Source organism: Pelophylax lessonae (genome assembly GCF_965119305.1).
Source record: "Pelophylax lessonae genome assembly, chromosome: 7".
Taxonomy (NCBI): Eukaryota; Metazoa; Chordata; class Amphibia; order Anura; family Ranidae; genus Pelophylax; species Pelophylax lessonae.
In genome coordinates, this window is record NC_138774.1 from 249,086,362 (window position 1) to 249,113,411 (window position 27,050).

The window sequence follows — 27,050 nt, forward strand, 5'->3', positions numbered from 1 at the left end:
GGGGCATGGATTCTCAGGAAAGCAAATTTCCTGTCACATTGGTGGGAAGCCAGGGGACTGCGGTTTTCCCCCTGGGGGGGGGGGGGATTTGGCTGCGATTGTGGCTAGCCTTGCCACTCAGGTGCAATTGCTGATGGCTGTTCAATCCTCAAAGGCCCAGAGTTTTCAATTTCCTCTGATTCAGAGGGTGTTGGTGCTGGGGCTGCTGTTGCTGGGGTCTCCTTGTCGGGGTCCCGTTCCTCCCTGGACCTTGTAGGGTCAGAAATGGAGGCTGAGGTTGAGGGGGTTGATATTTCTCCCCCTGGCTCGTCTGAAGAGCTTGCACTCATGGATGAATTGGTTGCTTCTATCAAGCAAACACTGCGTTTACAGATGAACCTTGTCCTCCTGCTGCCTTGGCGGCTTATGGGACGCAGAAAAGACGCAAAACATCGCAGGTATTTCCCTGCACTGACGATTTTTAATGCGCTGTAAAGGAACATTGGCGTAATATACGCAAGCCTTTTGCTATACCAAGTAGGTTTAAGCTGCGCTATCCTTTTACGCCCGCTACTGATGAGCGTTGGTGTGTCCCACCTCCGGTGGATCACGCGATAGCGGTTGTGAATAAGCCCACTGCGATTCCTGCTGAGGGTATCCCGGTGTTCCGGGATGCCACGGACAAACGGACGGAGTCCCTTGCCCGTCATGCCTATTCTATTATGGGTTCTATGCTGAAAGCTTTATTTGCTTCACTTATGGCGGCCCAGGCTGTCGCGAGCTGGACGCAGGTGCTTAATCGCGTCCTGGTGGCTGATTCTGCCCTCCAGGCGACTTTGGATATGGTGGATCAAACCACCAGGGTGTCATGTATTTGTGTGATGCGGACCTGGATATGGTTCCGTTGGCTGCACGTGTACATGGTGTGGCGGTATTGTCTCGCCGTTTTGGTTTGGTTGAAGTGTTGGTCGGTGGACCAATCTTCGCGTAAGACCTTGGCTAATCTGCCCTATGATGGTTCTCCCCTTTTTTGGTGAGTCCCTAGATACGTTAATTAGGGGGATCGCGGGTGGTAAGAGCACGCTCTTACCCTAATCCCACAAGGCTAAGACGGCTCCTGGTAAGAAGCCGTGGACTGGTAAGCAAAAGTCCGGCCAGTCCGGTTCAGCGGCCCACAACAGTGCGGCCTGAAGGGGCGCCCTCACCCGACTCTGGGTTGGGGGGATGCTTGCTCGGTTTCCTTCAGCCATGGCTGTCCCGGGTTCGGGACAGGTGGGTTCAGGAAATCGTTCGATCTGGCTACGAGATCGAGTTTCTCTATAGGCCGGAGCGCAGATTTTTTCCCTCAAATCTTCTACTGTCCCCGGAGCGTTTGCGGGATCTGCATCTAGCGGTGCAGGACCTGAGGGCTCAGGGAGTGGTGGTCCCGGTTCCTCATCGGGACAGGTTTCGGGGGTTCTATTCCAATCTGTTCACCGTGCCCGGGAAGGCGGGCAAGGTACGTCCGATTCTGGACTTAAAGGCGCTGAACCGCTTTGTGCGGGTGCGCAAGTTCCGCATGGAATCTCTGCGGTCGGTGGTGGCTGCCCTGGTTCCGGGGGAGTTCATGGCTTCCATCGACTTGAAGGATGCGTATCTTCACATCCCGAATTTCGAGGGTCACCAGAGGTACCTTCGATTTGCCATAGCGGAGGATCACTACCAATTTGTGGCGTTGCCCTTTGGTCTCGCCTCGGCTCCACGGGTGTTCACCAAGGTGCGGGCACCGGTTTTGGCTTTGTTGAGAGCCCAGGGCGTCTCTGTCCTAGGGTATCTGGACGATATTTTGGTTCGGTCTGCGACCAGCCAGGGTCTGGAGAAGGCTCTGTCCGTTACGATGCAGTCTCTGCAGGAGTTTGGTTGGACGATAACTTTTCCAAAGTCAGCACTGTGCCCATCGGTTCGTCTCCCTTACCTGGGAATGGTTCTGGACTCTGTCCAGGCGAAGGTCTTCCTACCGGACGACAAACTCAGGACTCTTCAGGAAGGAAGTCAGGTCCCTCAGGGACGCTCCGTCCTCGTCCACTCGGACGTGCATGAGATGTCTGGGATTGATGGTCTTGGCTTTCGAGGCGATTCTCTTCGCCCAGTTTCACACGCGGGGTCTCCAAGCGGAGATCCTGTCCAGGTGGGACGGGCGACCGCGATCTCTGGATCCGGATTTCGTTGGGCCATCGCACCAGAAGGGTTCTTCTGTGGTGGCTCCTGTCCCCGCCGGTGTCAGGGGGCAAGTCTTTTCGTCCTCTCTCATGGACGGTGGTCACCACGGATGCCAGCCTGTCGGACTGGGGTGGTGTTCTGGGTGTTCTGTCCGCCCAGGGAACTTGGTCGGAGGGGGAATCCTCCCTTCCGGTCAGCATTCTGGACTTGCGTGCGATGATTCTCTGCCTTCAACGTTGGCCGGACAGACTGCAGGGCTGTCCGGTTCGGGTGCAGACGGACATTGCCACGGCGGTGGCTTACGTCATTCGCCAAGGGGACACCAAGAGGGCCCGGGTGGCTCGGGAAGTGGCCGACATTCTGTCTTGGGCCGAGACGCATGTCCCGGCGATATCGGCGGTTCACATTCCAGGGGTTGGAGAACTGGCGGGCGGATTATCTGATGCCGCCAGTCCCTAGACCAGGGGGAATGGCCCCTCCGTCCGGGTGTTCTCCAGATGTTGTGCGCGACGTGGGGTCTTCCGGAGGTGGACCTGTTCGCGTCTCGTCTGTACAGCAAGGTGTACAGGTTCGTGGCAAGGCCACGCGATCCTCGGGCAGACGCGTCAGACGCGTTGGTAGCTCCGTGGCATCAGTACCGACTGATGTATGCGTTTTCACCGTTTCAATTGCTGCCCAGGTTCCTTCGCAGGTTGGTCTCGGAACCAAAACACGGTGATTCTTGTGACACCGGACTGGCCTCGCCGGTCCTGGTACGCAGACCTCGTGCATTTGGCGGTCGACGCCCCGTGGCGCCTGCCTCTTCGGGAAGATCTCCGGTCTCAAGGGCTGATATTTCATCCTGCCTTGCAGTCGCTGGCCTTGCCGGCCTGGCTGTTGAAACCGAGGCCCTGAGGAATAGGGGTCTCTCCCCTGAGGTCATTCACACTTTGATCGACGCGAGGAATTTTTCCTCGGGGTAGGTCTTTTACCGTATTTCGGAGGCCTATTTTGCCTGGTGTGAGTTCAGGGGGTCTTCACCTCGCCCGTGGTCGGTGTCTGGGGTGTTGTCCTTCCTTCAAAAGGGTGTTGACAGCGTTTGGCGCTGGCTATGATCAAGGGTCAGGTGTCTGCGATGGCCGTTCTTTTTTCAACGTCCTATGGCATCTATCTCCTTGATTGGCACTTTTGTTCGGGGGCATCTGGTCCCTCCTAGGAGGGTGCCTCTGCCTCCTTGGGACTGGAATCTTGTTCTGTCCGTGTTACAACATGGTTCTTTTTTGAACGGATCGGGTAGATCTCGTTGTCTATGTTGTCCTAGAAGGTCACCTTTTTTGGTGGCGATCAATTCGGCTCGCAGAGTGTCGGAGCTGGCAGCCTGTCCTGCCATTGTCCGTATCTGGTCAATCACTTGGTTAAGGTGGTCTTGCGACCTAACCCTTCTTTTTTTTCCGAAGAGGGTTTCGGAATTTCACCTCAATGAGGACATTGTCTTGCCTTCGCCTTGCGCGAAGTCTAAACATTCGGAGGAGGTGGTGTTGCACTCCTTGGATGCTGTTCATGGCGATTAGGGTTTACCTAAAATCGTCTGAATCTTTTCACAAGTCGGATTCTTTGTTTGTCCTTCCGGGGGTCCTCGGAAGGGCGTGGCGGCGTCGGCTTCTGCCGTCGCCAATTGGTTCAGACAGGCCGTTGAACAGGCCTATGCTTTGCGGGGAAAAGTTTCCCTTATGCCTGTGAGGGCGCACTCTACCAGATCTCTGAGTACGTCTTGGGCCTGTCGTCATGGGGCTTCTGTGGCCCAGGTGTGTGGGGCGGCGACTTGGTCGACCGTGCACACCTTCACTCTGTTCCGCAGAGTGGATGTTCAAGCATCGGCAGATGCTTCCTTTGGCCGCAAGGTTCTTAGTGCGGCGGTCCCTTAGGGTCCCTGGTTTTGGTCCTTTGGGCTGTTTGGGATTTCTTTGTATCCCTGGGTTATTTGTTTTTTTCCTGGGTTATTGCTCCCGTTGAGCAAATTTTTTCTCGTGTTGCCCAGCTGGTTTCCTTCCTTTGGTAAGGTTACTTTCTTGATGTGGAGACTGCGTTGCCTTTAGGCGCGGCTGTGTTTCCCACCCCTCATGTTTGCACTGCTTTGGGACGTCCCCATTGTGACGAATATGAAGATGGCGGCGACTGTCGGAGGACGTAAGAGAAAACGGAATTTTTGTAAAATCTTACCTGTAAAATTCCTTTCTCTGAGTCCTCCGACAGTCGCCGCCCCCGCCCCTCTTTTGGGGTTTAGGTACTCTACTGCTATTCCACTGAAACTGAAGCAGGAAACAGGAAGCAGGAGGGTATAGACTGAGGGGACCACCCCCTGGGGTGGGGATATGTTTAAAGCTTTAATACTGACATATTCTGTTGCCTAGCTACTCCTACGGAGAAAAGTCTAATACCCCATTGTGACGAATATGAAGATGGTAGCGACTGTCGGAGGACTCAAAGAAAGGAATTTTACAGGTAAGATTTTACAAAAATTCCGTTTTTAACATACTACAATGCCTCACAAATATGAGCTATCACCTCACGGTCCATTGAAAGACAGAGGTTGAAAACTCTGGCTAGCTCCTATAAATCCAATTAACCTCTTGTGGAAGGCAGATGCATCTGTGCCTTCTGGTGATCTCCTGTGCAGTATGTCCTTTCTTCGTGACGTGTGGAAAACTTTGAGGCCGGGTTCACTAGCTGTGGCCGCGGCTCGCAGCACGGGGTCCAGGGCGTCCCTGTTCTTCGTTTCAGGTGCGAATCAGGTCGAATTTTTGCCTGAATTCGGACATGAAACTGAGCCAAAGACGCACAGTACCCTTTCCCAGTGCGGACCACGGCTGCCCATGAGCTATGGGAACCGACTCCATTGAGAGCCAGTCAGCCTCCTGTCCTTCGCATAAGTGTGAACCCAGCCTAAAAACGTAAATATCCACTTATGTCTGAAGCATCCTCAATTACCTTGTTTCTCTTTAATCCCTCAGTGCCGGACAGTCTAACTACTTCAATGTCCTGTCCTTTGTTGCAAGAGAAGCTATTTAAATTCCATCAGTTGGTCACTTGGTAGATCCCATTATGCACAGATTGTTCTCCTTCGAACACCTTAAGAACAGACATAATTATCCACGTACGGCATTCTATGGATACTTACAGATAAGGCACTATTTGCTCTCCATAATCCACTCCTTACAATATTTTAAACCAACCACATTTGAGCGATTTGTTGTCTGAGGGCTCTTTTGAAAAGGTTTAATTTCGGACCTATATAAAATTTTGAACGCGTATCCCATGCAGACATTAGGAAAAGATGCTTGCGTGTTGAAATGGAGAAAAATTCAAGAACTTTTACTTGAAACCTGACAAGTCATTTGGCCACAAGCAGCAAAGAGCTCTATCTGTATTCGATATAAGGACATTTTTACAAAATACTATACTTTTGGTATCTCAGCCCAGAACTCCTACATACTATACACCCCGATGCTTGAAATCCCTACTGGCATTGTCTACGAGCTAGGGGTTCCCTTTTTTATATTTTTTTTTTTTTTTTGGAGCTGCGCCCAAAATAAATCTTACTGGGAATCCGTTCATCAATTGCTACAACATCAATTTGACTCTACGTTCCCTTTCACCCCTGAATTGAATTTGCTGGGCCTTTCTGCCTCACACTAGAGCTGCACGATTAATCGTATGAAAATCGCGATCTCGATTCAACCCTCCTGACGATCTGAACCTGACATATGCTCGATTCTTTGCATAGCTGCAGAGAGAACAGCTGTGGAAAAAAAAAAAAAGCCTCCCGCAAACAAACGCCTATCAACATTAGTCTCCCAGTAACTATAAACAAAATGATTACATTGTATCTTTTCCTTCCCTCTGCCAGGGAGAAAGGAAGTTTAACCTCTTAAAGACTAGACCTTTTTTCTGACACTTGTTGCCTGCAAGTTAAAATCATTTTTTTTTGCTAGAAAAGTACTTAGAACCCCCAAACATTTTATATATTTTTTTAGCAGAGACCCTACAGAATAAAATGGCGATTGTTGTAATATTTTATGTCACACTGTATTTGCGCAGCAGTCTTTCAAACGCAATTAATAGACTTTAATGAATAAAAAAAAAAAAAAAACGTAATAGTAAAGTTATCCCAATTTTTTTTTGTTACACAGAGAATCGTGAGAGAATCGTGATTTTTATTACAAGCTAAAAAATCGTGATTCTCATTTTGGCCAGAATCGTGCAGCTCTACCTCACACCCTTCCAGAAGCTACTGAGAAATATCCTCACAGCGGTCATATGCCTCATTGCACTCGGCTGGAAACAGATTAGAACAGAACCCTCCCAAGCAGTGTTATATGCTAGAATTAGATATATGGAATTGCAGACTGCATGCACATACGGAACGCTGAAGACAGAAACAATATGGTTTGGGAGGTCTGGCATCGGAAAGCAATATCGCCATAGTAACGCTTTTGCTCTTCTCAAGATATTTTGCCCTTGTGTCTGTCTATTGGGTCTCGGACGTGGTGTGAGAAGGACTTGTCCCCCCCCCCCTCTCTTTTTTTCACTACTACCTGGACTTTTCCCTTTCTTTCCTCCCCTTTCGTCTTTTTTTTTTTTTCCTTTTTTTTTCTCTTGTTTTTTTACATAGCTGCACTGAGGATCTAGTTACTCATGAACACTAGTAGGAAGGTACTTTTTCATGACTTTGTCAGTCCCAGAGACTCCATGTGGAACATTTTAGCTTTTTTGTTTTTTTTTCTTGTTCAGTTAACATACCAGAGTTTATTTGGTTTTAAATTCTCCCATGGTCTGGCTTGTCTATGGAAAACTATTGTTTCTTTATAACCTGATCAATGCACTTTTTCTTTTCTTTCGTTTTGCCAACAGTGGGCTATGTACATTTTTTCTTGCTATTTTATGTACTGGAAATTTTTCTAAAAAAAAAAAAATTATATATATATATGAGATGGCACATAAAAAGTAAAGGTATGAAAAAAATTCACTAAACCATTTAAAGTAGGGATGCACCGAAATGAAAATTCTGGGCCGAATCTGAAACTGAAAATGCAGGATGCCCTTGGCCGAAAACCGAAACTGAAAATTAATTTTTCCCCCATATTATTTTAAATTAGATAGAAGAGGAGCATACACCAAAAACAGGCAGCGACGTACACCTGTCACTGCCACCCTGTCACAGTATATTTACTGTGACGGGTTGGAAAGTGGTTAATTTAATTACCAATGGTATTAGTATTATGCAGCATGAGGGGGTTAATGTATCGCCACTGCTGGTCACTGATGAATTAATGACCGACCAGTGGCAGTTAATTAACCCCTTTGTGCTGCATTAGTGCAACCAGTATCAGTGTTAATTAACACTGATTGCACTGATACTGGTTGCACTAATGCAGCACAAAGGGGTTAATTGCCACTGGTCGGCACTAATGTATCAGTGACCAGCAGTGGCAATACATTAACCCCCTCATGCTGCATAATACTAATACCATTGGTAAGCTCGCCTAAGCTTCCCCCCCCCCCCCCTGCCTCAGCGTCCCTCCCCATCCCAAGGATGTGATCTCCTTACTCAGTCCGCTCCTCCGGTCACTGTCCTTCCTTTCAAAAGTCCCGCCTCCCTGTGATGTCACTACTGCTACTACGATCTGTGCAATTGTGCATGAATGAATGAACTGACACACCGGGCGGGAGGGCGGGCGAGCGGCCGCTAATAGCTTTAACTATGTGAGCGCTTCACTTCCCTGTCAGAGGAGATACCCGCATGACAGGGAAGTGAAGTGCTCACATAGTTATAGCTATTAGCGGCCGCCCTCCCGCCGGGTGTCGGGTCAGTTCATTCACACACATAGTCTCGCTGACAGGGAAGTGAAGCTCTTGCATAGTTATAGCTATTAGGGGCCGCTTGCCTGCCCTCCCGCCCGGTGTCAGGTCAGTTCATTCATACACAGATCGTAGTAGTAGGGACATCATTGAGAGGCGGCCGGCCATAGGCGGGACTTTTCAAACCTGCGCTGCGCCCTCCTCCTTCCTCATGGCTGCCATACATTTTGGCATTTTAACCCATTTTCGGCCGAAATGGGATAGGCTAATTTTCGGCCGAAAATTTCGGTGGCCGAAATTTCTGTGCATCCCTAATTTAAAGTGGAATAAAGTCAACTTTAACGCTGGCTTCTAGGCTTTTCAGGATTACTTCCTGTCAGCTTAGTGTACAGTCTCAACATGGCTTTGTGCCAAAAGGAAGTAGCTCCTGTGTGCATGCCCAAAAGTTACTTCATCCTAGGCTAGCCCATTAAGATTCTGAAGATTTTAAACCCAAAAGAAGACCGCGAGAAGATGGAAGTGTTGGAGATAGAAAGGAGCGCCTAAAGTATATTAAAGTCTATTTTTTTCTTTTACCAAAAATAAAAACATGTTACACATACCTTCTCTGTGCACTCGCCGGTGCTCCTGGCCCCTCCCTCCTGTTGAGTGTCCCCCCCCCCAGAAAGCAGCTTGTTATGGGGGCACTCGAGCTGAGCCGCAGCTCTATGTATCCATTTAGACACGAAGCTGCAGTTCTGCCCCCCCTCCTCATTGGCTAACTGACTGATTGACAGCAGCTAGAGCCAATGGCTCTGCTGCTGTCTCAGCCAATCTGAAGGCAGAGTCCCAGATAGCCTAGGCACTCGTTGACAACGCTGGATCGAGATGGTAAGTATGAGGGGGGGGAGGGCTTTTTATCTTAATGCATATAATGCATTGAGATAAACCTTCTGCCTTTACAATCACTTACATAGTTACATAGTAGGTGAGGTTGAATAAAGACAATAGTCCATCCAGTTCAACCTGTGTAGGTGTGTGTGGCCGTAATCATCTCACATACCCCTGAATGTTCTGATCCTTGAGATGTACGTCTAAGAGTCTTTTGAAAGCCACCATATTTCCCACAGAAACCACCTCTTATGGTAGGGGATTCCACAATCTTGTAGCCCTAAGTGCCGGTTCACACTATAGCGTGTGCCGCGATCGCATGTAATATCGGAGTGCACTGCTCCTTCATTACATGTGATCGGATGTGCAGTGTGAATTCAGCCATACACTTTGTATGGCTAAATTCGCACTGCACCCGCACAAAAGTCGCACATGACCCTTTTTTTTCAGCCGCATCAGGATCAGATCGCACAGTGGTTCACACTTGTGCGATCCGATCCTGTGCGAACTGTCAGATCGCACTGCGATATGTGATCAAACTGGGGGTGTCGTTAACATTTCATTGACTCCCCCTGCGTATCGCATATGGCAGTGTGAACTGCCAGATGTGCGTTTGCGATGCGGGAACAGGCTGCGAATTCGCAGCCTTTCCGCATCGCACAAGTGTGACCCGGCACTAACAATAAAGAACCCCCCACGTTGCCTGAGGTTAAAACGCTTCTCCTCTAATCGCATTGTATGCCCTCGAGTCCTCATGCAATCCCTTCAACTGAATAGCTGTTTTTCTATGCCGAGATCACCATTGAGAAATGTATAAATTGCTATCATGTCCCCTCTCAGGCATCTCTTCTCCAGGGAGAATAATTTAAGCGATTGCAGACGCTCTTCATAATTAAGGTCCTCCAATCCCCTAATTAGCTTAGTTGCCCTTCTCTGGTCTCTCTCCAGCTCCAACACATCCCTCCTGAGGACTGGCGACCAGAACTGGACAGAATACTCCAGATGTGGTCGGACCAGAGTTTTATAAAGTGGAAGGATTATAGTCTTATCTCTGGAATACATCCCTTTCTTTATGCATGCTAATATTCTGCTGGCTTTGGCAGCTGCCGCTTGACATTGCATGCTATTGCCTAGTCTATCATCTACCAAGACTCCCAGATCTTTCTCCATTTTTGATTCCCCCCCCTAACGCGTATTGTGCTTTTATGTTTTTAGTCCCCAAGTGCAAAACCTTACACTTCTCCACATTAAACCTCATTTGCCATGTCATTGCCACTCTGTTATTTTGTCCAGGTCATTCTGTAGGATATAGGATCGAACTACTGATCCCGTCCTCAATGCTGTTTAGGAATAAATTGAACAAGGTTGGTCCCAGAACTGAGCCTTGGGGGACCCCGCTTACCACCTCAGACCAGTCTGAGTATGCGCTGTTTATTACCACTGTTTGGACACGCCCCTTTCGCCAGTTCCGTATCCAAGAGCAAACCCTGCGGTCGATACCTGCAGACCTTATTTTATAAATTAAGCGCTTGTGGGGAACTGTATCAAACGCCTTAGCGAAATCCAGGTACACCACATCCACTGGTCTGCCCCTATCTAGCTCACAGCTCACCTCCTCGTAGAATGTTAAGAGATTGGTTTGACAAGAACGCCCATTTGTAAACCCGTGCTGATTACTGCTGATGATGTTGTTGTCTTTAGCAAACTCTACGATATAGTCCCTTATCATCCCCTAAAGTAGTTTACATACTATCGATGTCAGACTGACCAGGCCTATAATTTCTCGGGATATGCCTCTGCCCCTTTTTGAATATCGCTATCACGTTAGCTTTCCTCCAATCCCCTGGTACATTTCCTGTCATAATACTGTCAGCAAAGATCAGGAACAGTGGTCTAGATATAATCTTACTGAGTTCTTTGAGTACTCTCGGATGTACGCCATCCGGGACTGGTGATTTGTTTGTGTTAATTTTATCCAGCCTTTCCCTGATTTCACCCTCTGTTAGCCATAGCGGCAAGACCTGTGTATTACTACTAACCATATAGTCGTGGTCCGTGTACCCCTCCTTTTCCTGTGTAAAGACTGACGAGAAATAAGCGTTCAGCACGGTTGCTTTTTCAGTGTCCTCTGTAACCATACTCCCATCATCGTTAATTATGTGTGCAATATGCTCTGCCCTAGCTTTTTTGCTGTTGATATATTTAAAGAATTTCTTTGGGTTCTTTTTACTATCCTCCGCTATTTGTCTCTCAAAGTTGATTTTGGACATTTTGATTTCGTATTTACTTTTCTTATTTGCCTCCTTGTATTGCTTGAAAGCCGATACTGTGCCCTCTGATTTATATTTCTTGAAGGCCATTTTTTTTCCCCTAATAAGTTTTTTAACATTACGGTTTAGCCAGCCAGGTTTGGCTTGGTCTCTTCTAAATTTATTTCCGATAGGAATGCACTGCAAGATGCATTTGTTTAATATGTTCCTAAAGCATTCCCATTTTTCCTCCATGGTCAGTGATCCCAGGGTTTGGTCCCAGTTTACCCTTTCCATCAATGAGCACAATTTTGGAAAGTTTGCCCTTCTGAAGTTTGGGGTTCTTATGTTCCCCACTTGCCTTGTTATATTGTTATTTACGCTAAATGTGATCATCCTGTGATTGCTAGAGCCCAAGTTGTCCTGGACTCCTACCTCCGAGATTAGGTCTGGGTCATTAGTGATCAATAGATCCAGGACTGCATTTTCTCTAGTAGGAGAATCCACCACAACTGCGACAGGTAGTTGTCCTGTAAGGTTTCCGTGAATAGACGGGCCTTCTGTGAGTGTGTAGTCCCCTCTTCCCAGTCAATGTCGGGATAATTGAAGTCCCCCAATATGATGACTGATTCCAGTTTTGCCACTTTACCCAACAGTGATATAAATTCCAGCTCTACCTCCTCCCTTTGGTTGGGTGGCCTATAGCAAACCCCCACAATAACTTTTCCCTTTTCTTCTTCCCTATGGAGTTCTACCCACACGGATTCGAATAATAATATCCATAATATCATAATATCATAATATCACTCCTCTCTATCACCCTTGCATTGTTCTTGACATAGAGACATACCCCTCCCCCTCTTTTTCCTACCCTGTCCTTCCGGTACACCGAATACCCTTGGATATTGGCCAGCCAGTCATGTGAGGGTTCGAACCAAGTTTCCGTTATTTCCACAAGGTCTATGTCTTCCTCATATACTAACATTTCCAACTCATCCATTTTATTAGCTAGGCTCCTGGCATTAGCATATACCCCTCTTAGTTTTGTGGAAGTTGATCGTGAATTGATCTTGATTGCAAGATAGCTCTACCATAATGTGCTATGCATGCTAGCACGTTATGACAAAAATGCTCTGGGGGACCACAGTCTTCCTTTTTGTTTTCATTGTTTACTCCTGTTTTAATACTGGAAGCCATTTTAAAGACTATATTCTCTTCACTGGACTGAGTAAGCACCATGATATAGAATGTCTGTTTGGGCTCCAGGGGCTGCAGTATAGGTGCCAAAGGCCCATAGGTATGGCACCAGGACTATTATTTGTTTTATACCTCGAAGACCAAAACAATATTCCTAATTTTAAAAAACATTTTTTTTTATATTTCAGTGTATTGTTCATTACCATGGAATTGATGGGCATTTTGGAACCAGGTGATGCACCTAAAGAACTGATGTGGTAAGATAACCTGTTTAACGGTTTGTCGTATTCACATTACATGCTTAAAAGGGCAGGTTTTTTTTTCGATAAGAACAGTGTAGGTTCCCTGTTATAAGTGTGGGAATCGCATAAATTCGTTATTGGTAGACTTCTCATAGAATAAGCTCTCTGGGGAAAAATCCATGAACAAACACCAAACCCTTTCAGTAATTTTTGATGCCCATTTACTCGAGCATATGCTTAATTTTCTGCACCGGTTAAATGAAAAAAACAAAAATTCTTGCATCAACACAAGCAATGTGTATCCAGGAATTTACCACCTGCTCTGCTATTGTATTCGGACAGCAGTGACTAATCCTCCCCCTTCTCGCCAAAATACACAGATCAGCGCTACAGCTGCTTATCGAATACTAGTTTTCCAGCAGGGCTGTTCGACAAAAGGAAGTCTGATAGGCTTCTGTTCAACAGAGAGGGCTGAATTTCATTATGTGTAAACCCAGCTTTACTAGCCAGCATCGATCTCAAGATTTACATAGGATAATATCTACTTTATAGAAATGGAACTCTATATATAACCATTTATAGATGGATTTCTAATATACACTAGAGTTGCACGATTCTGGCAAAAATGAGAATCACGATTTTTTTGCTTAGAATGAAGATCCCGATTCTCAATCTTTTTTATTTTAAAGAAGTATACTGTACATATATTTTTTTTATTAACCATTTGAAATAAAGCTGTGACTAGGATTACCCCCTATAACTGTTGTTGGCTGAAAAGGTAATATTCTCAGTGCCAGTCTCATCCACTGGTCAGTAGTTCTACACTAACCACTAGGTGTGACCCCCTTGGGGTTATCATCAGGACAGTGTCGCCGGTTACCCCCCACTGGACATAGTTTTTTTTTTTTGTCGGTTTCCAGTTTTTTAATCAGTTTTAGGGTACAGATCCTAGCCGGCTTCCCCTCCATGTTTTTTCTTTTTAGACCATAGTCAATAAAAGTCTCCTGCTGTACAAGGACACATATATACCGTAAATAGAGGTTGTCCGTCAAAATATCACAAGGTATGGTCTAAATGGCTGGCAAGTCCCTCAACTGCCACATCGTAGTGTATCCCATGAGTGTTACAAAAACATGATATAGTACTTGCTGCTAATCCCTCACTGTTGGGTTTCCCACTGCAGTGTTCATTTCCAACATGCACTACTGTTCTACATTCCATGTTTAGGTACAGACAATAATATGTTCGGCCACACCACACATAATCTTAAGATTTTCTGTGACAACAGTTTTTTTTTCATGTTTAACTTTTACGCCTCTGCGTGGGCAACACGAGTATATCTATATCATGTTTTTTCTTTTTAGGAGGGCCCAACCTGGACAGGGATTGCACTGCGGTGCAGGGAATATATATTTTTTTTTTCTTTTTTCTTTTTCTGTTTTTTTCCTTTTCATTATTTTATGGTTGCCTACTGTCAATATGTTTCTTGAATTTGCTTGTGTATTCATGTGTGTGGTGTTGGTTATCTTTTGCTTTGCTGCCTTTGGTCTTGCCCTACATTCTTTGGTCTTGCCCTACATTCCCCATCCTGCAGTTGCTCTCCCCTTTGCTCTCTCTGATGGTGCCGCCTCCCCCTGAAATTGGTAAAAAATTATCCTAGAATGTCCATGGCCTAAACCCCTAATTTAAACGTGCCTTGTTATTCAAATATTTGAAGCTCCATAATACCCAGATAGTTCTACTGCAGGAGACGCATCTCATGGGCAGCAAAAATGTATCACTTAAGCCATGGACCCAGAGGGCCTATCATGCATCCTATTCTTCCTTTGCCAGGAGGGTCTCCATACTTATTTAAAAATCTCTTCCCGTGTGTTGTTGATGCCATCCATACAGACCCCCAGGGCAAATTTGTCATGGTGGTCCTTACCATGTTGGGTGTACAGTATGTCATAGTGGCGGTATATCAGGGCTTGACAAATTTGCCTGAAATCTAGGAGCCAGCTAAAAAAGTTAGGAGCCAGTTTTTTTTTTTTTTTAAACTAACAACCAAGCTTTATTTAATAAAACTGATACTAAATTTACACATAAATACGACTAGAACCCCACTCTCCTATATAGCGCAATTGGATGGAAACAGACTGTCTGTCTCTTTCCATCCGATGCCATCTGATCGGATCCACGGGATGGATAGAAAATAGAACCACCATCCGTCTGTTTTTGGCGGGCAGGGTCAGATGGCGGCAGATTACCGCTCCATAGAGGAGACTGAACGGTCCGATCAGGTCTGCCTGAAAAACTGACAGGCGGACCTGATCAGACAGCCCGTGTGAAAGGGGCCTTTGGCTGTGGCACGGCGATGAGGAAAAAAAAAAAAGATATATATATATATTTATATATATATTTTTTTTTTTAATAAGAATTGAAGAAAAAAAAAAAGAACACATTTTTTTTTTTTTTTTTTCTTTAATAATTAAAAAAAAAAAAAGAAAAAATTATTATTTTTTTTACATTTAAAAAATAAATTAATAATAATAACCGCACTCCCTGTCCACTTACCTTTAAGCAAAGGTAACTGGACAGAGAGATGAAGCCTTAAAAAACTTCCCTCTCTTCTCCTCTTTGGAAGGAGAAGAAAAGGCATTGAGAACATGCATTACTCCCGGCCACCACAAGAGGGCGCCAGTTCCCCTAGCTTCTCATCTCACAGAAGAAGGCCGAAAAGCCGGGGACTAAATTTCTGGACGGCGTGGAAGTCCGTGAACTCGAAGAGGAGGTGGGGGGCGCAAAAGGGACAGGACAGCTCAAGCAGGGCACCCCAGGCGCCAGGTCGCTAATTCTAGTCGCAAATGCGACCTGGCGCCCGGGATTTGTCGAAGCCTGCGGTATATATTCCCCCACCCTTCTACATGGAGGTTCTTAGGGTCATTTTTACATAGTTACATAGTAGGTGAGGTTGAATAAAGACAATAGTCCATCCAGTTCAACCTGTGTAGGTGTGTGTGGCTGTAATCATCTCACATACCCCTGAATGTTCTGATCCTTGAGATGTACATCTAATAGTCTTTTGAAAGCCACCATACTACCCGCAGAAACCACCTCTTGTGGTAGAGAATTCCACAATCTTGTAGCCCTAACAGTAAAGAACCCCCCACGTTGCCTGAGGTTAAAACGCTTCTCCTCTAATCGCATTGTATGCCCCCGAGTCCTCATGCAATCCCTTCGACTGAACAGCTATTTTTCTAAGCCTAGATCCCCATTGAGATATTTAAAAATTGCTATCATGTCCCCCCTCAGGCGTCTCTTCTCCAGGGAGAATAAATCAAGCGATTGCAGACGCTCCTCATAATCAAGGTCCTCCAATCCCCTAATTAGTTTAGTTGCCCTTCTCTGGACCCTCTCCAGCTCCAACACATCCCTTCTGAGGACTGGCGACCAGAACTGGACAGAATACTCCAGATGCGGTCGGATCAGAGTTTTATAAAGTGGAAGGATTATAGTCTTATCTCTGGAATACATCCCTTTCTTTATGCATGCTAATATTCTGCTAGCCTTGGCAGCTGCCGCTTGACATTGCATGCTGTTGCCTAGTCTATCATCAACCAAGACTCCCAGATCCTTCTCCATTTTTGATTCCCCCACGGGTTCCCCTCCTAACGTGTATTGTGCTTTTATGTTTCTAGTCCCCAAGTGCAGAACCTTACACTTCTCCACGTTAAACCTCATTTGCCAAGTCGTTGCCCACTCCGTTATTTTGTCCAGGTCATTCTGTAGGATATCTGCTTCATGCTGTGCTGTTATTGCCCTGCCTAATTTTGTGTCATCTGCAAAAACTGATATCAAACTACTGATCCCGTCCTCAATGCTGTTTATGAATAAATTGAACAAGGTTGGTCCTAGGACTGAGCCTTTGGAGAGGACAGCCGGTTACTGCCCAGCCAAATTACTAATTATAGGTGAACATTTTGGAGAGGACAGCCGGTTACTGCCCAGCCAAATTACTAATTATAGGTGAACTTAATGCAATTCTGTCGCCTGACTTGGATAGACTGACCCAGAACAAATACAGCTCTGGTGACCTCCTGTCTTGGGTGCGGATGGCTGGTCTCACCGAGGCCTGGCGGTGGAAGCACCCAACCACTTGCAAATACTCTTATTTTTCCACCACCTTTAAAACGTCCTCGCGTATCGACCTTTCATTTGTCAACCCCTCCTTGTTGTCTGAGATCCAGGAGGCCGCATATTGGCCTAGTGGGTTATCTGATCATGCACCACTTGAATTAAAGATACACACTTCGGCCTCCCGTAATGCGTCTTTATGGCGCTTGGCCTCACATTGGATCTCTCATCTGGAGATAGTTGACAATATGCCTCCTAAATTCTCGGATTACTGGGAACACATTTGGGGAACCTCCTCTCCAGAGACTAGTTGAGACGCCTTTTAAGGCTTTTACCAGGGGCCAATATATTTTCACTATCTCGGCAATTAATAGGAGCCACGGGGGGGGGGGGGCGTCTGATCAATCGCAAGTATACAATAGTAATCCAGACGCAGACAGCTTCACCCTTTTACAGACAGCCCAAAGTAACTAACCTGCACCCGCCTAGAGCAATATAGGACTAAGCAATCCTTTTTTGACAAGAATGGTCACCTTCTAGCCTACTGGCTAAAAATAACAAGCCTCTTACCTCCATTTCTGAGATCCAGCTTCCTGGGGAGGGAGTGTCTCTTCAAGTGACAACATCTTAGAGACCTTTGCCCATTATTATCATTCCGCATATACCTCTACTCTCCCGCAGAATTTTAATCCCCGGTCACTAGCTCCCCTGTTGGATCGGGTGGCCCTGGGCTGGTTGACTGATCAAGAAAGGCAGGCCTTGGTATGTCCCATCACTCCGGAGCAGATAACACTGGCCATTCAGTCATTCCGGGCCGTAAAGGCCCCCCGGCCAGACGTTCTCCCAATCTAATTTTACAAGACCCACTGTAAAGTTTTGGCCCCTATTTTAGCTGACCTTTTTACTCATTGCTTGGTTAAGAGGGGCACATATAATCCTTATCCATATGCAGCCAAAAGATCCCTCCTTATGCGCCTCATACGGACCAATTACATTATTGAATAATGATTTCAAAATATTGACCAAACTCTTGGCCCTGAGACCCCAGGGGGCATTCCCCACGATCATTGATCCAGACCAAACAGGTTTTATGGCTCATAAAGCCATGGACATTTATCTGCATAGATTACATACCAACATTCATGTGCAACATTTAAATGCGGATAAATCAATATTGCTGCGCCAAGTGATCAGAATCAATAAAGGTAAATTAATAAAAAACCTATAAATCAGTAAAAACTGTGTATAAACATAAGTCACCATATACAAATATACTGGAATGCTCCAATATAAATGCAAAGTGCAAATGCAACTAAACCAGTGCAAATAAAAAATGTCCAAGTGCTATAGTAAAGTGATCAAAAAGAGGGAGTCCCAAACGTAATCTTAATAAAAAAAATATTAGGATATCTCCATCCGTGATCCAATGTGTTACAGGTACAATAATGCTCCACACTTAAACCAAGTGCTCCCAGTGATTGGTGCAAGATTAGCAGCTCACCTCAAGGTTTGACTCCAAGGAGTCTTGCAAGCATTAGGATATTTAATGGACAGCCTGTTCCTTCCCCACCTTCCACTTCTCCTTCACTGGTACTCTGAGTGTGATGAAACTCAGTAAAAAATAGAAGAGGGATCTAGTGCTCTCAGTATGGATACTTTATTAAATTAGCAAAGAAGGAAACACACACTTACATTTGCTGGCACTTCACAGAGTAGGCTCCTCCAGTAACTCCGTGGCAGAACCTCCCTGGGTCTGACGTTCACCGAGTAGGCTCCTCCCCTGTACTACTCGGTGAACATCAGACCCAGGGAGGTTCTGCCACGGAGTTACTATCAGCTGTTCGTAGCCCGCACTGTCTGAAGTGTCGGCAAATGTAAGTGTGTTTCCTTCTTTGCTAATTTAATAAAGTATCCATACTGAGAGCACTAGATCCCTCTTCCTTTATTTTTTACTGAGTTTCATCACACTCTGAGTACCAGTGAAGGAGAAGTGGAAGGTGGGGAAGGAACAGGCTGTCCATTAAATATCCTAATGCTTGCAAGACTCCTTGGAGTAATTTAATAAGAGACCTATCTTGTGGATATGTCACGGTTTAAAATTGCACACTTGTGGAATGGCCACAAACTACAGTACTTAAAAATCCCGGTAGACGACACTTTAAACATTTTTAATGGTTTCCTAGTATGCTAGAATTATTGCTTTCACTCTAACAATCGTGCCGATACTTTACATGTGTGGTGTGTACATTTGTGGGCGCAACTAACGTATGCGTTTGCTTTGGCGCGCGAGCACGGAGGGATGGGGCACTTTGTCCCTTTGAAAAAAAAAAATCTGATCACTTTTATTGCTGTCACAAGGAATGTAAACATCCCTTGTGACAGTAATAGGCAATGACCGGTACTCTTTATGGGAGGAATCTAGGGTCTAAAAGACCTCAAACCCCTCCTCTGCACTTGAAAGTATTCAAAACGCCAGGATCAGCCATTGGCTGCCAAGTAAACCGGACGTGACAATGTTTCCGGGTTGCTACATCAGAGACCCGATCAAAGGCAATTCCCGCTTTGCTCAAATCTCTGGCCAGCTGGCAGACATGTTGGCTGGTGGCTTGGGTCTCCCAGTGGGACGGAAGAGCCCGGATGTCCCCTCCCGCTGCTTGTAATTACAGCTGAGCCTGCTTAGCCACATTGGTTGTCATTACAAGAAAGCCGACCGTCGGCTCTAAAAATTCAAAAATGGCGTGATGCCTGCAGCTGCATATCATCCTGGTACAACCACTTCAGCAAAATGATGCACAGGTACATGATTTTGCGGCAAGTGTTTAAAACACAATGTTTCCTTCTCATCACTTGTATTCTTACCATCATACATAGTGCAGCAATTTTTTTTGCTTGTTACTGCACAGTTTGTCTGGCTGTTTTTGCACCTGCCTGCACCATTTTAACATAGTTATTTTGTCTTGTAGGTATGCTTTTGAACCTGGTGGAACTGCTCCAAGTCCACGGGTTGGTCAGACATGCATATATTTACCTGCAGATGAAGACAGTGGGAAAGGAACAATAGTTATTGTTGGTGGAGCTGATCCTGGTTGCTGCTTCTCTGATGCTCACATTATAAATCTAGGTATTTATTACAAATGACTTATGTTTATTTTTAAATGCATATGATGTTTTGGTTAGTAGCATTATCTGTGTTAACGTTTTTTTTGTCATCTCCAGCCCCAGAGACTAAAGGCCATGCTAGACAGGCAATTATGCCGCTGGTGACAGGTTTACCCCATAAAGTCACTCCCTTTCTATCTTGGAATGCTGCAAAATCTTACATGCTAATGGAAGAGCAACATCCCGCTAGGCTGGCCAGTGACATAGCGACTCCACAGCAAAAAGAAAAATAGGCTTCACGTGATCCTGTTGTTGCCACAGGCAGGATCAGTCCGAACACAACTTGTTGTTTTGTGCAAACTAGCTACAATCCCATGCTGTTGTCCTCACAGCTTTATACAAGCCTTTCTACTTTTTTGAAATCCACTTCTATACATAGTTTGGTACTCTCCAGCTTTTGAAATGTTCAAACACCTCTTCAGAAAACCTACTATATTCTTTTACAGGGGTCCCCAAACTACGGCCCGCGGGCCGCTGGCAATTGCAGAACCAGGGGTTGGGCCGCGGGGCAGGGTGGAGATTTCCTCCCAGGCCGCCTAACTTATAATTAAAACGACCGATGTCTGCTGACATTTCTTTTGTTTTTGTGTGCAGGAAATCGGCTGAGGCGGCCGCCAATTAGCTGTGTTACTGCCACGCTGCATTCTGGGAGTTGGGCCCTGCTGGAAGCTGGCCATGGCCTGTGGGTCCTGCTGGCAATGGCCTGTTGGTCCTGCTGGATGCTGGCCATGGCCTGTTGGTCCTGCTGGGTGCAGGGGACATGGCCTGTTGGTCCTGCTGGGTGCAGGGAACATGACTTGTTGGTCCTGCTGGGTGCAGGGGACATGACTTGTTGGTCCTGCTGGGTGCAGGGGACATGACTTGTTGGTCCTGCTGGGTGCAGGGGACATGACCTGTTGGTCCTGCTGGGTGCAGGGGACATGACCTGTTGGTCCTGCTGGGTGCAGGGGACATGACCTGTTGGTCCTGCTGGGTGCAGGGGACATGGCCTGGTGGTCCTGCTGGGTGCAGGGGACATGGCCTGGTGGTCCTGCTGGCCACTGAGTCCTGCTGGCCTGTAGGTCCTGCTGGTAGCTGGCCATGGCCTGTGGCCCACTGGCCATGGCCAGCTCCCAGCAGAACCTACAGACCAGAGGCCAGCAGGACCCACAGGCCATAGCTAGCTCCCAGCAAACCTTACAGGTCAGCGGCCTGCAGGACCAACAGCGATGGCCACTGGTGAGGGTGCATTGATGAGCACTGATGAGGCTGAGCTAATGGGCACTGGTGATGCTCCATTAATGGACACTGCTGAGGCTGCATTGATATGCACTGAGGAGGCTGCTCTGATGGGCACTGGTGACGCTGCATTGATCCTTAGATCTCAGGGGTTCATGCTGGGACTTGAAGTCCATTACTTTTGGGAGGTATGAACTTCTAAAAGTGAAGGACTGCAAATTCCAGCATGAACCCCTCAGAGCTGAGGACGTGACACCCCCTCCTAACACAGAGTTTCACAACTCCCCTTTACAGTTGTGCTCATAAGTTTACATACCCTGGCATAATTTATAATTTCTTGGCCATTTTTCAGAGAATATGAATGATAACACAAAAACCTTTCTTTCACTCATGGTTAGTGTTTGGCTGAAGCCATTTATTATCAACTGTGTTTACTCTTTTTAAATCATAATGACAACGGAAACTACTCAAATGACCCTGATCAAAAGTTTACATACCCCAGTTCTTAATACCGTGTATTGCCCCCTTTAACATCAATGACAGCTTGAAGATTCTTGTGGTATTTGTGGATCTTCCCCAGAGTGGCTCAATGATATTGAGGTCAGGAAACTGAGATGGCCACTCCAGAACCTTCACTTTATTCTGCTGTAGCCAATGACAGGCCGACTTGGCCTTGTGTTTAGGATCATTGTCATGTTTGAATGTCCAAGTACGTCCCATATGCAGCTTCCAGGCTGATGAATGCAAATTTTCCTCCAGTAGTTTTTGATAACATACTGCATTCATCTTGCCATCAATTCTGACCAAATTTCCTGTGCCTTTTGTAGCTCACACATTCCCAAAACATCAGCAATCCACCTCCGTGTTTCACAGTAGGAGTGTACCTTTCATCATTGGCCTTGTTGACTTCTCTCCAAATATAGCTTGTATGGTTGTGGCCAAGAAGCTCAATTTTGGTCTCATCACTCCAAATGACTTTGTGCCAAAAGGTTTGAGGCTTGTCTCTGTGCTGTTTGGCCTATTGTAAGCGGGATACTTTGTGGCAGTTTTTTTGCGTAGTAATGGCTTTCTTCTGGCGACTCGACCATGCAGCCCATCTTTCTTCAAGTGCCTCCTTATTGTGCATCTTGAAACAGCCACACCACATGTTTTCAGAGTCCTGTATTTCACCGGAAGTTATTTGTGGGTTTTTCTTTGCATCCTGGCAGTTGTGGCTGAAATATTAGTTGGTCTACCTGATCGTGGTTTGGTTTTAACAGAACCCATCATTTTCCACTTCTTAAATAGAGTTTGAACACTGCTCATTGGCATCCTCAATTTCTTGGATATCTTTTTATCCCTTTACTGTTTTATACAGTTCAACTACCTTTTCCCACAGATCCTTTGACGATTCTTTTGCTTTCCCCATGACTCCGAATCCAGAAACGTCAGTGCAGCACTGGATGAAAGATGCAAGGGTCTGTCAGGAGTCCAGAAACTCATTGACCATTTATACATGTGTGTGTATATATATATATATATACACACACACACACATCACCAGGGTATGTAGACTTTTAATCAGGGTCATTTGGGTAGTTTCTGTTGTCATTATCATTTAAAAAGAGTAAACACAGTTTATTGATAACAAATGGCTTCAGCCAAACACTAACCATGAGTGAAAGAAAGAAAGGTTTTGGTGTTATCATTCATATTCTCGGAAAAATGGCCAAGAAATCACAAATTCTGCCAGGGTATGTAAACTTATGAGCATAACTGTATATCCGTGTTCACAGTCCCCCTTTACATCACAGTTCCCTCTTTAAAGCTGCCCCACACTCAAGGATTACAGTGCAGTCCCCTTTATATCACAGTGCCTCTAAAAATCTAAACTCCCCCCCCCCCCCCCCCATCACAGTGCCCCTTGAAGTCCTAGCCCCCCCAATCACGGTGTCTCTTGCATTCATGCCTCCCCCATTCCAGTTCCCCTGCATTAATCCCCCCCCCCCATCACAGTGACCCTTGTGTCATGTGCCCTCCCCCACATGACAGTGCCTCTTGCAGTCATGCAGCCCTCCATCACGGTGCCGCTTGCAGTAATGCCCCCCAATCACAGTGCCCCATGCATTCATGCCCCCCTCCCCCATTATAGTGCCTCTTGCGGTCCTGGCCCCCCATCACAATCCTCCTTGCAGTCATTGCCCCACCTTTCCTCTCTGCCTCCCCCTTCAGCTCCTACACAGTGCCCCTTCCAATATTTGCCTCCCCTGCAGAGTCTTAACTGCATCTGCCCTGCAGAAGGTATCAGCCTGTGTCTGTTTTACCAGGTCTCCTGTCTGGCCACTGATGTGATCCTATCAGCAGGGCAGGGGCGGGAGGAACTGCAGATCAGGATGGAGGGCAGAAGCTGCCAAACATATCATGTTAACCAACAGATGATTACCTGCTTGTTAATATTTAAAGTCTCACAGACCACGGTCGCCACTTACCTCCTGCTGTGCGGCGGCCTGCTTATCAACAGGCCACAGACCAGTACCGGCCTGCGCCCAGGGGTTGGGGATCCTTGCTATATAGTGATCTAGCCCTACTTTCCCCTCCACTGCATTACAAGACAAACACAACAATATATAGCTAACTAATTTTACCTCTTGTTTTGCACCTTTTATTTCTCTAAACTAGGGGTAGGCAACCTTTACAGAGGTGGCGATCTAACTGAACAACATGGGAGCAGTCAAAGATCACTGGGCACATTGTTGCCTCCTCACACCTGATTTAGGTTGGGTTCACATTTGTGCAATGACAGACATTGCATGTGATTTACACCACATTGCTGTGCAGATCACATGCGATGTCTGTGCGATGTGAATTCAGCCATACAAACTGTAAATGAGGTTTTCTTCATTAGGTCTGTTTTTTAGTCCTGTAAGATTTAAGAAGTAAGATTCCCTGCACCAGCCCCCTGAGTGCCCGACCTACATAGGCACAACTGAAAAAAATCATATGGGACCTGGCATACCCACTGCTTCAAAAAGGTTATCACATATACCTGGATAACTATAATGCTAGCATTCCATCTTTCAGACACCTACACTGTGCAAAAACCCCGGCCTGCGAAACCTCCAGAAAGAACAGGAAGGGCTTCCCACAAGCATTGGTGAACGGAACCTTTAGAAAGAACAGGAAGGGCTTCCCACAAGCATTGGTGAACAAAAAAATGCGATGGGGGGGGGGGGGGGGTAAGCAACTCTGAGAAACGAAGAAGTGCTGGCCTTGAGGTGGAAGGAAAGGCATGCTGGCCATTATCCATAATGACACCAGTGTCGAGATTCCCGAAAGACGTGGTCCCATTCAAAAACCAACATGCCTCCAAGAATCTAATCTTTACATGGGGGGGGGGGGGTGGATTTCAATGACCAAATGCTTCAGCCCTATTTGTCGACAAGGAGGTCCCGTTTCTGGTACAAGAAATTGTGACTGATGTTTTTTATTTGCCCATTTACTGTGTGTGTGTGTGTTTGTGTGTGTGTATATATATATATATATATATATATATATATATATATATATATATATATATATATATATATATATATATATATATATATATATATATATATATATATATATATATATATAGTCAGGTCCATAAATATTGGGACATCTACACAATTCTAATCTTTTTGGCTCTATACACCACCAAAATGGATTTGAAATGAAAAAAATAAGATGTGCTTTAATTGCAGACTTTCAGCTTTAATTTGAGGATATGTACATCCAAATCAGGTGAAAGGTGTAGGAATTACAACAGTTTGTATATGTGCCTTCCACTTTTTAAGGGACCAAAAGTAATGAGACAATTGGCTGCTCAGGTTTGTGTTATGCCCACATTATCCCATTTACAAGGAGCAGATAAAAGGTTCAGAGTTCATTTCAAGTGTGCTTGGAATCTGTTGTGGTCAACTCTCAATATGAGATCCAAAGAGCTGTCACTATCAGTGAAGCAAGCCATCATTAGGCTGAAAAAAACAAAACAAACCCATCAGAGATAGCAAAAACATTAGGTGTTGCCAAATCAACTGTTTGGAACATCCTTAAAAAGAAAGAACGCACCGGTGACCTCAGCAACACCAAAAGACCCGGAAGACCACGGAAAACAATTGTGGTGGATGACGAAGAATTCTTTACCTGGTGAAGAAAACACCCTTCACAACAGTTGGCCAGATCAAGAACACTCTCCAGGAGGTAGGTGTATGTGTGTCAAAGTCAACAATCAAGAGAATACTTCACCAGAGTGAATACAGAGGGTTCACCACAAGATATAAACCATTGGTGAGCCTCAAAAACAGGAAGGCCAGATTAGAGTTTGCCAAACAACATCTAAAAAAGCCTTCACAGTTCTGGAACAACATCCTATGGACAGATGAGACCAAGATCAACTTGTACCAGAGTGATGGGAAGAGAAGAGTCTGGAGAAGGAAAGGGACTATTCATGATCCAAAGCATACCACCTCATCAGTGAAGCATAGGGGTGGTAGTGTCATGGCGAGGGCATGTATGGCTGCCAATGGAACTGGTTCTCTTGTATTTATTGATGATGTGACTGCTGACAAAAGCAGCAGGATGAATTCTGAAGTGTGTCGGGCAATATTATCTGAACTTATATATACTTATCAAAACTGAAGGGAAAATGCCCCAAGAACAAGCAGGAACTGAAGACAGTTGCAGTAGAGGCCTGGCAGAGCATCACCAGGGACTAAACCCAGCATCTGGTGATGTCTATGCGTTCCAGACTTCAGGCTGTAATTGACTGCAAAGGATTTGCAACCAAGTATTAAAAAGTGAAAGTTTGATTTGTGATTGTTAATCTGTCCCATTACTTTTGGTCCCTTAAAAAGAGGGAGGCACATATACAAACTGTTGTAATTCCTATACCGTTCACCTGATTTGGATGTAAATACCCTTAAATTAAAGCTGAAAGTCTGCAGTTAAAGCACACCTAATTTTAAATCCATTGTGGTGATGTATAGAGCCAAAAAGATTAGAATTGTGTCTATGTCCCAATATGTATGGACCTGACTGTGTGTGTGTGTGTGTGTGTGTGTGTGTGTGTGTGTATATATATATATATATATATATATATATATATATATATATATATATATATATATACATACAGTGGGTACGGAAAGTATTCAGACCCCCTTAAATTTTTCACTCTTTGTTATATTGCAGCCATTTGCTAAAATCATTTAAGTTCATTCTTCTTCCTCATGAATGTACACATAGCACCCCATACTGACAGAAAAACACAGAATTGTTGACATTGTTGCAGATTTATTAAAAAAGAAAAACTGAAATATCACATGGTCCTAAGTATTCAGACCCTTTGCTGTGACACTCATATATTTAACTCAAGTGCTTTCCATTTCTTCTGATCATCCTTGAGATGGTTCTACACCTTCATTTGAGTCCAGCTGTGTTTGATTATACTGATTGGACTTGATTAGGAAAGCCACACACCTGTCTATATAAGACCTTCCAGATCACAATGCATGTCAGAGCAAATGAGAATCATGAGGTCAAAGGAATTGCCTGAAGAGCTCAGAGACAGAACTGTGGCAAGGCACAGATCTGGCCAAGGTTACAAAAAGATTTCTGCTGCACTTAAGGTTCCTAAGAGCACAGTGGCCTCCATAATCCTCAAATGGAAGACGTTTGGGACGACCAGAACCCTTCCTAGAGCTGGCCGTCCGGCCAAACTGAGCTATCGGGGGAGAAGAGCCTTGGTGAGAGAGGTAAAGAAGAACCCAAAGATCACTGTGGCTGAGCTCCAGAGATGCAGTCAGGAGATGGGAGAAAGTTGTAGAAAGTCAACCATCACTGCAGCCCTCCACCAGTCGGGGCTTTATGGCAGAGTGGCCCGACGGAAGCCTCTCCTCAGTGTAAGACACATGAAAGCCCGCATGGAGTTTGCTAAAAAACACCTGAAGGACTCCAAGATGGT

The 27,050-nt window shown here is 45.6% G+C and overlaps 1 protein-coding gene across 2 annotated transcripts in view; it reads left to right on the plus strand.

The window, feature by feature from the left end:
* The window catches only part of RABEPK (Rab9 effector protein with kelch motifs), a 222,849-nt gene that overhangs the window by 33,958 nt on the left and 161,841 nt on the right, over positions 1-27,050 (plus strand). For both annotated transcript variants that reach the window (XM_082264338.1, XM_082264339.1), the window contains exons 2-3: positions 12,521-12,589; positions 19,654-19,811. In XM_082264338.1, the coding sequence (XP_082120464.1) occupies positions 12,537-12,589; positions 19,654-19,811 (211 nt within the window). In that variant the 5' untranslated portion in view covers positions 12,521-12,536. The remainder of the gene's footprint in view (positions 1-12,520; positions 12,590-19,653; positions 19,812-27,050) is intronic.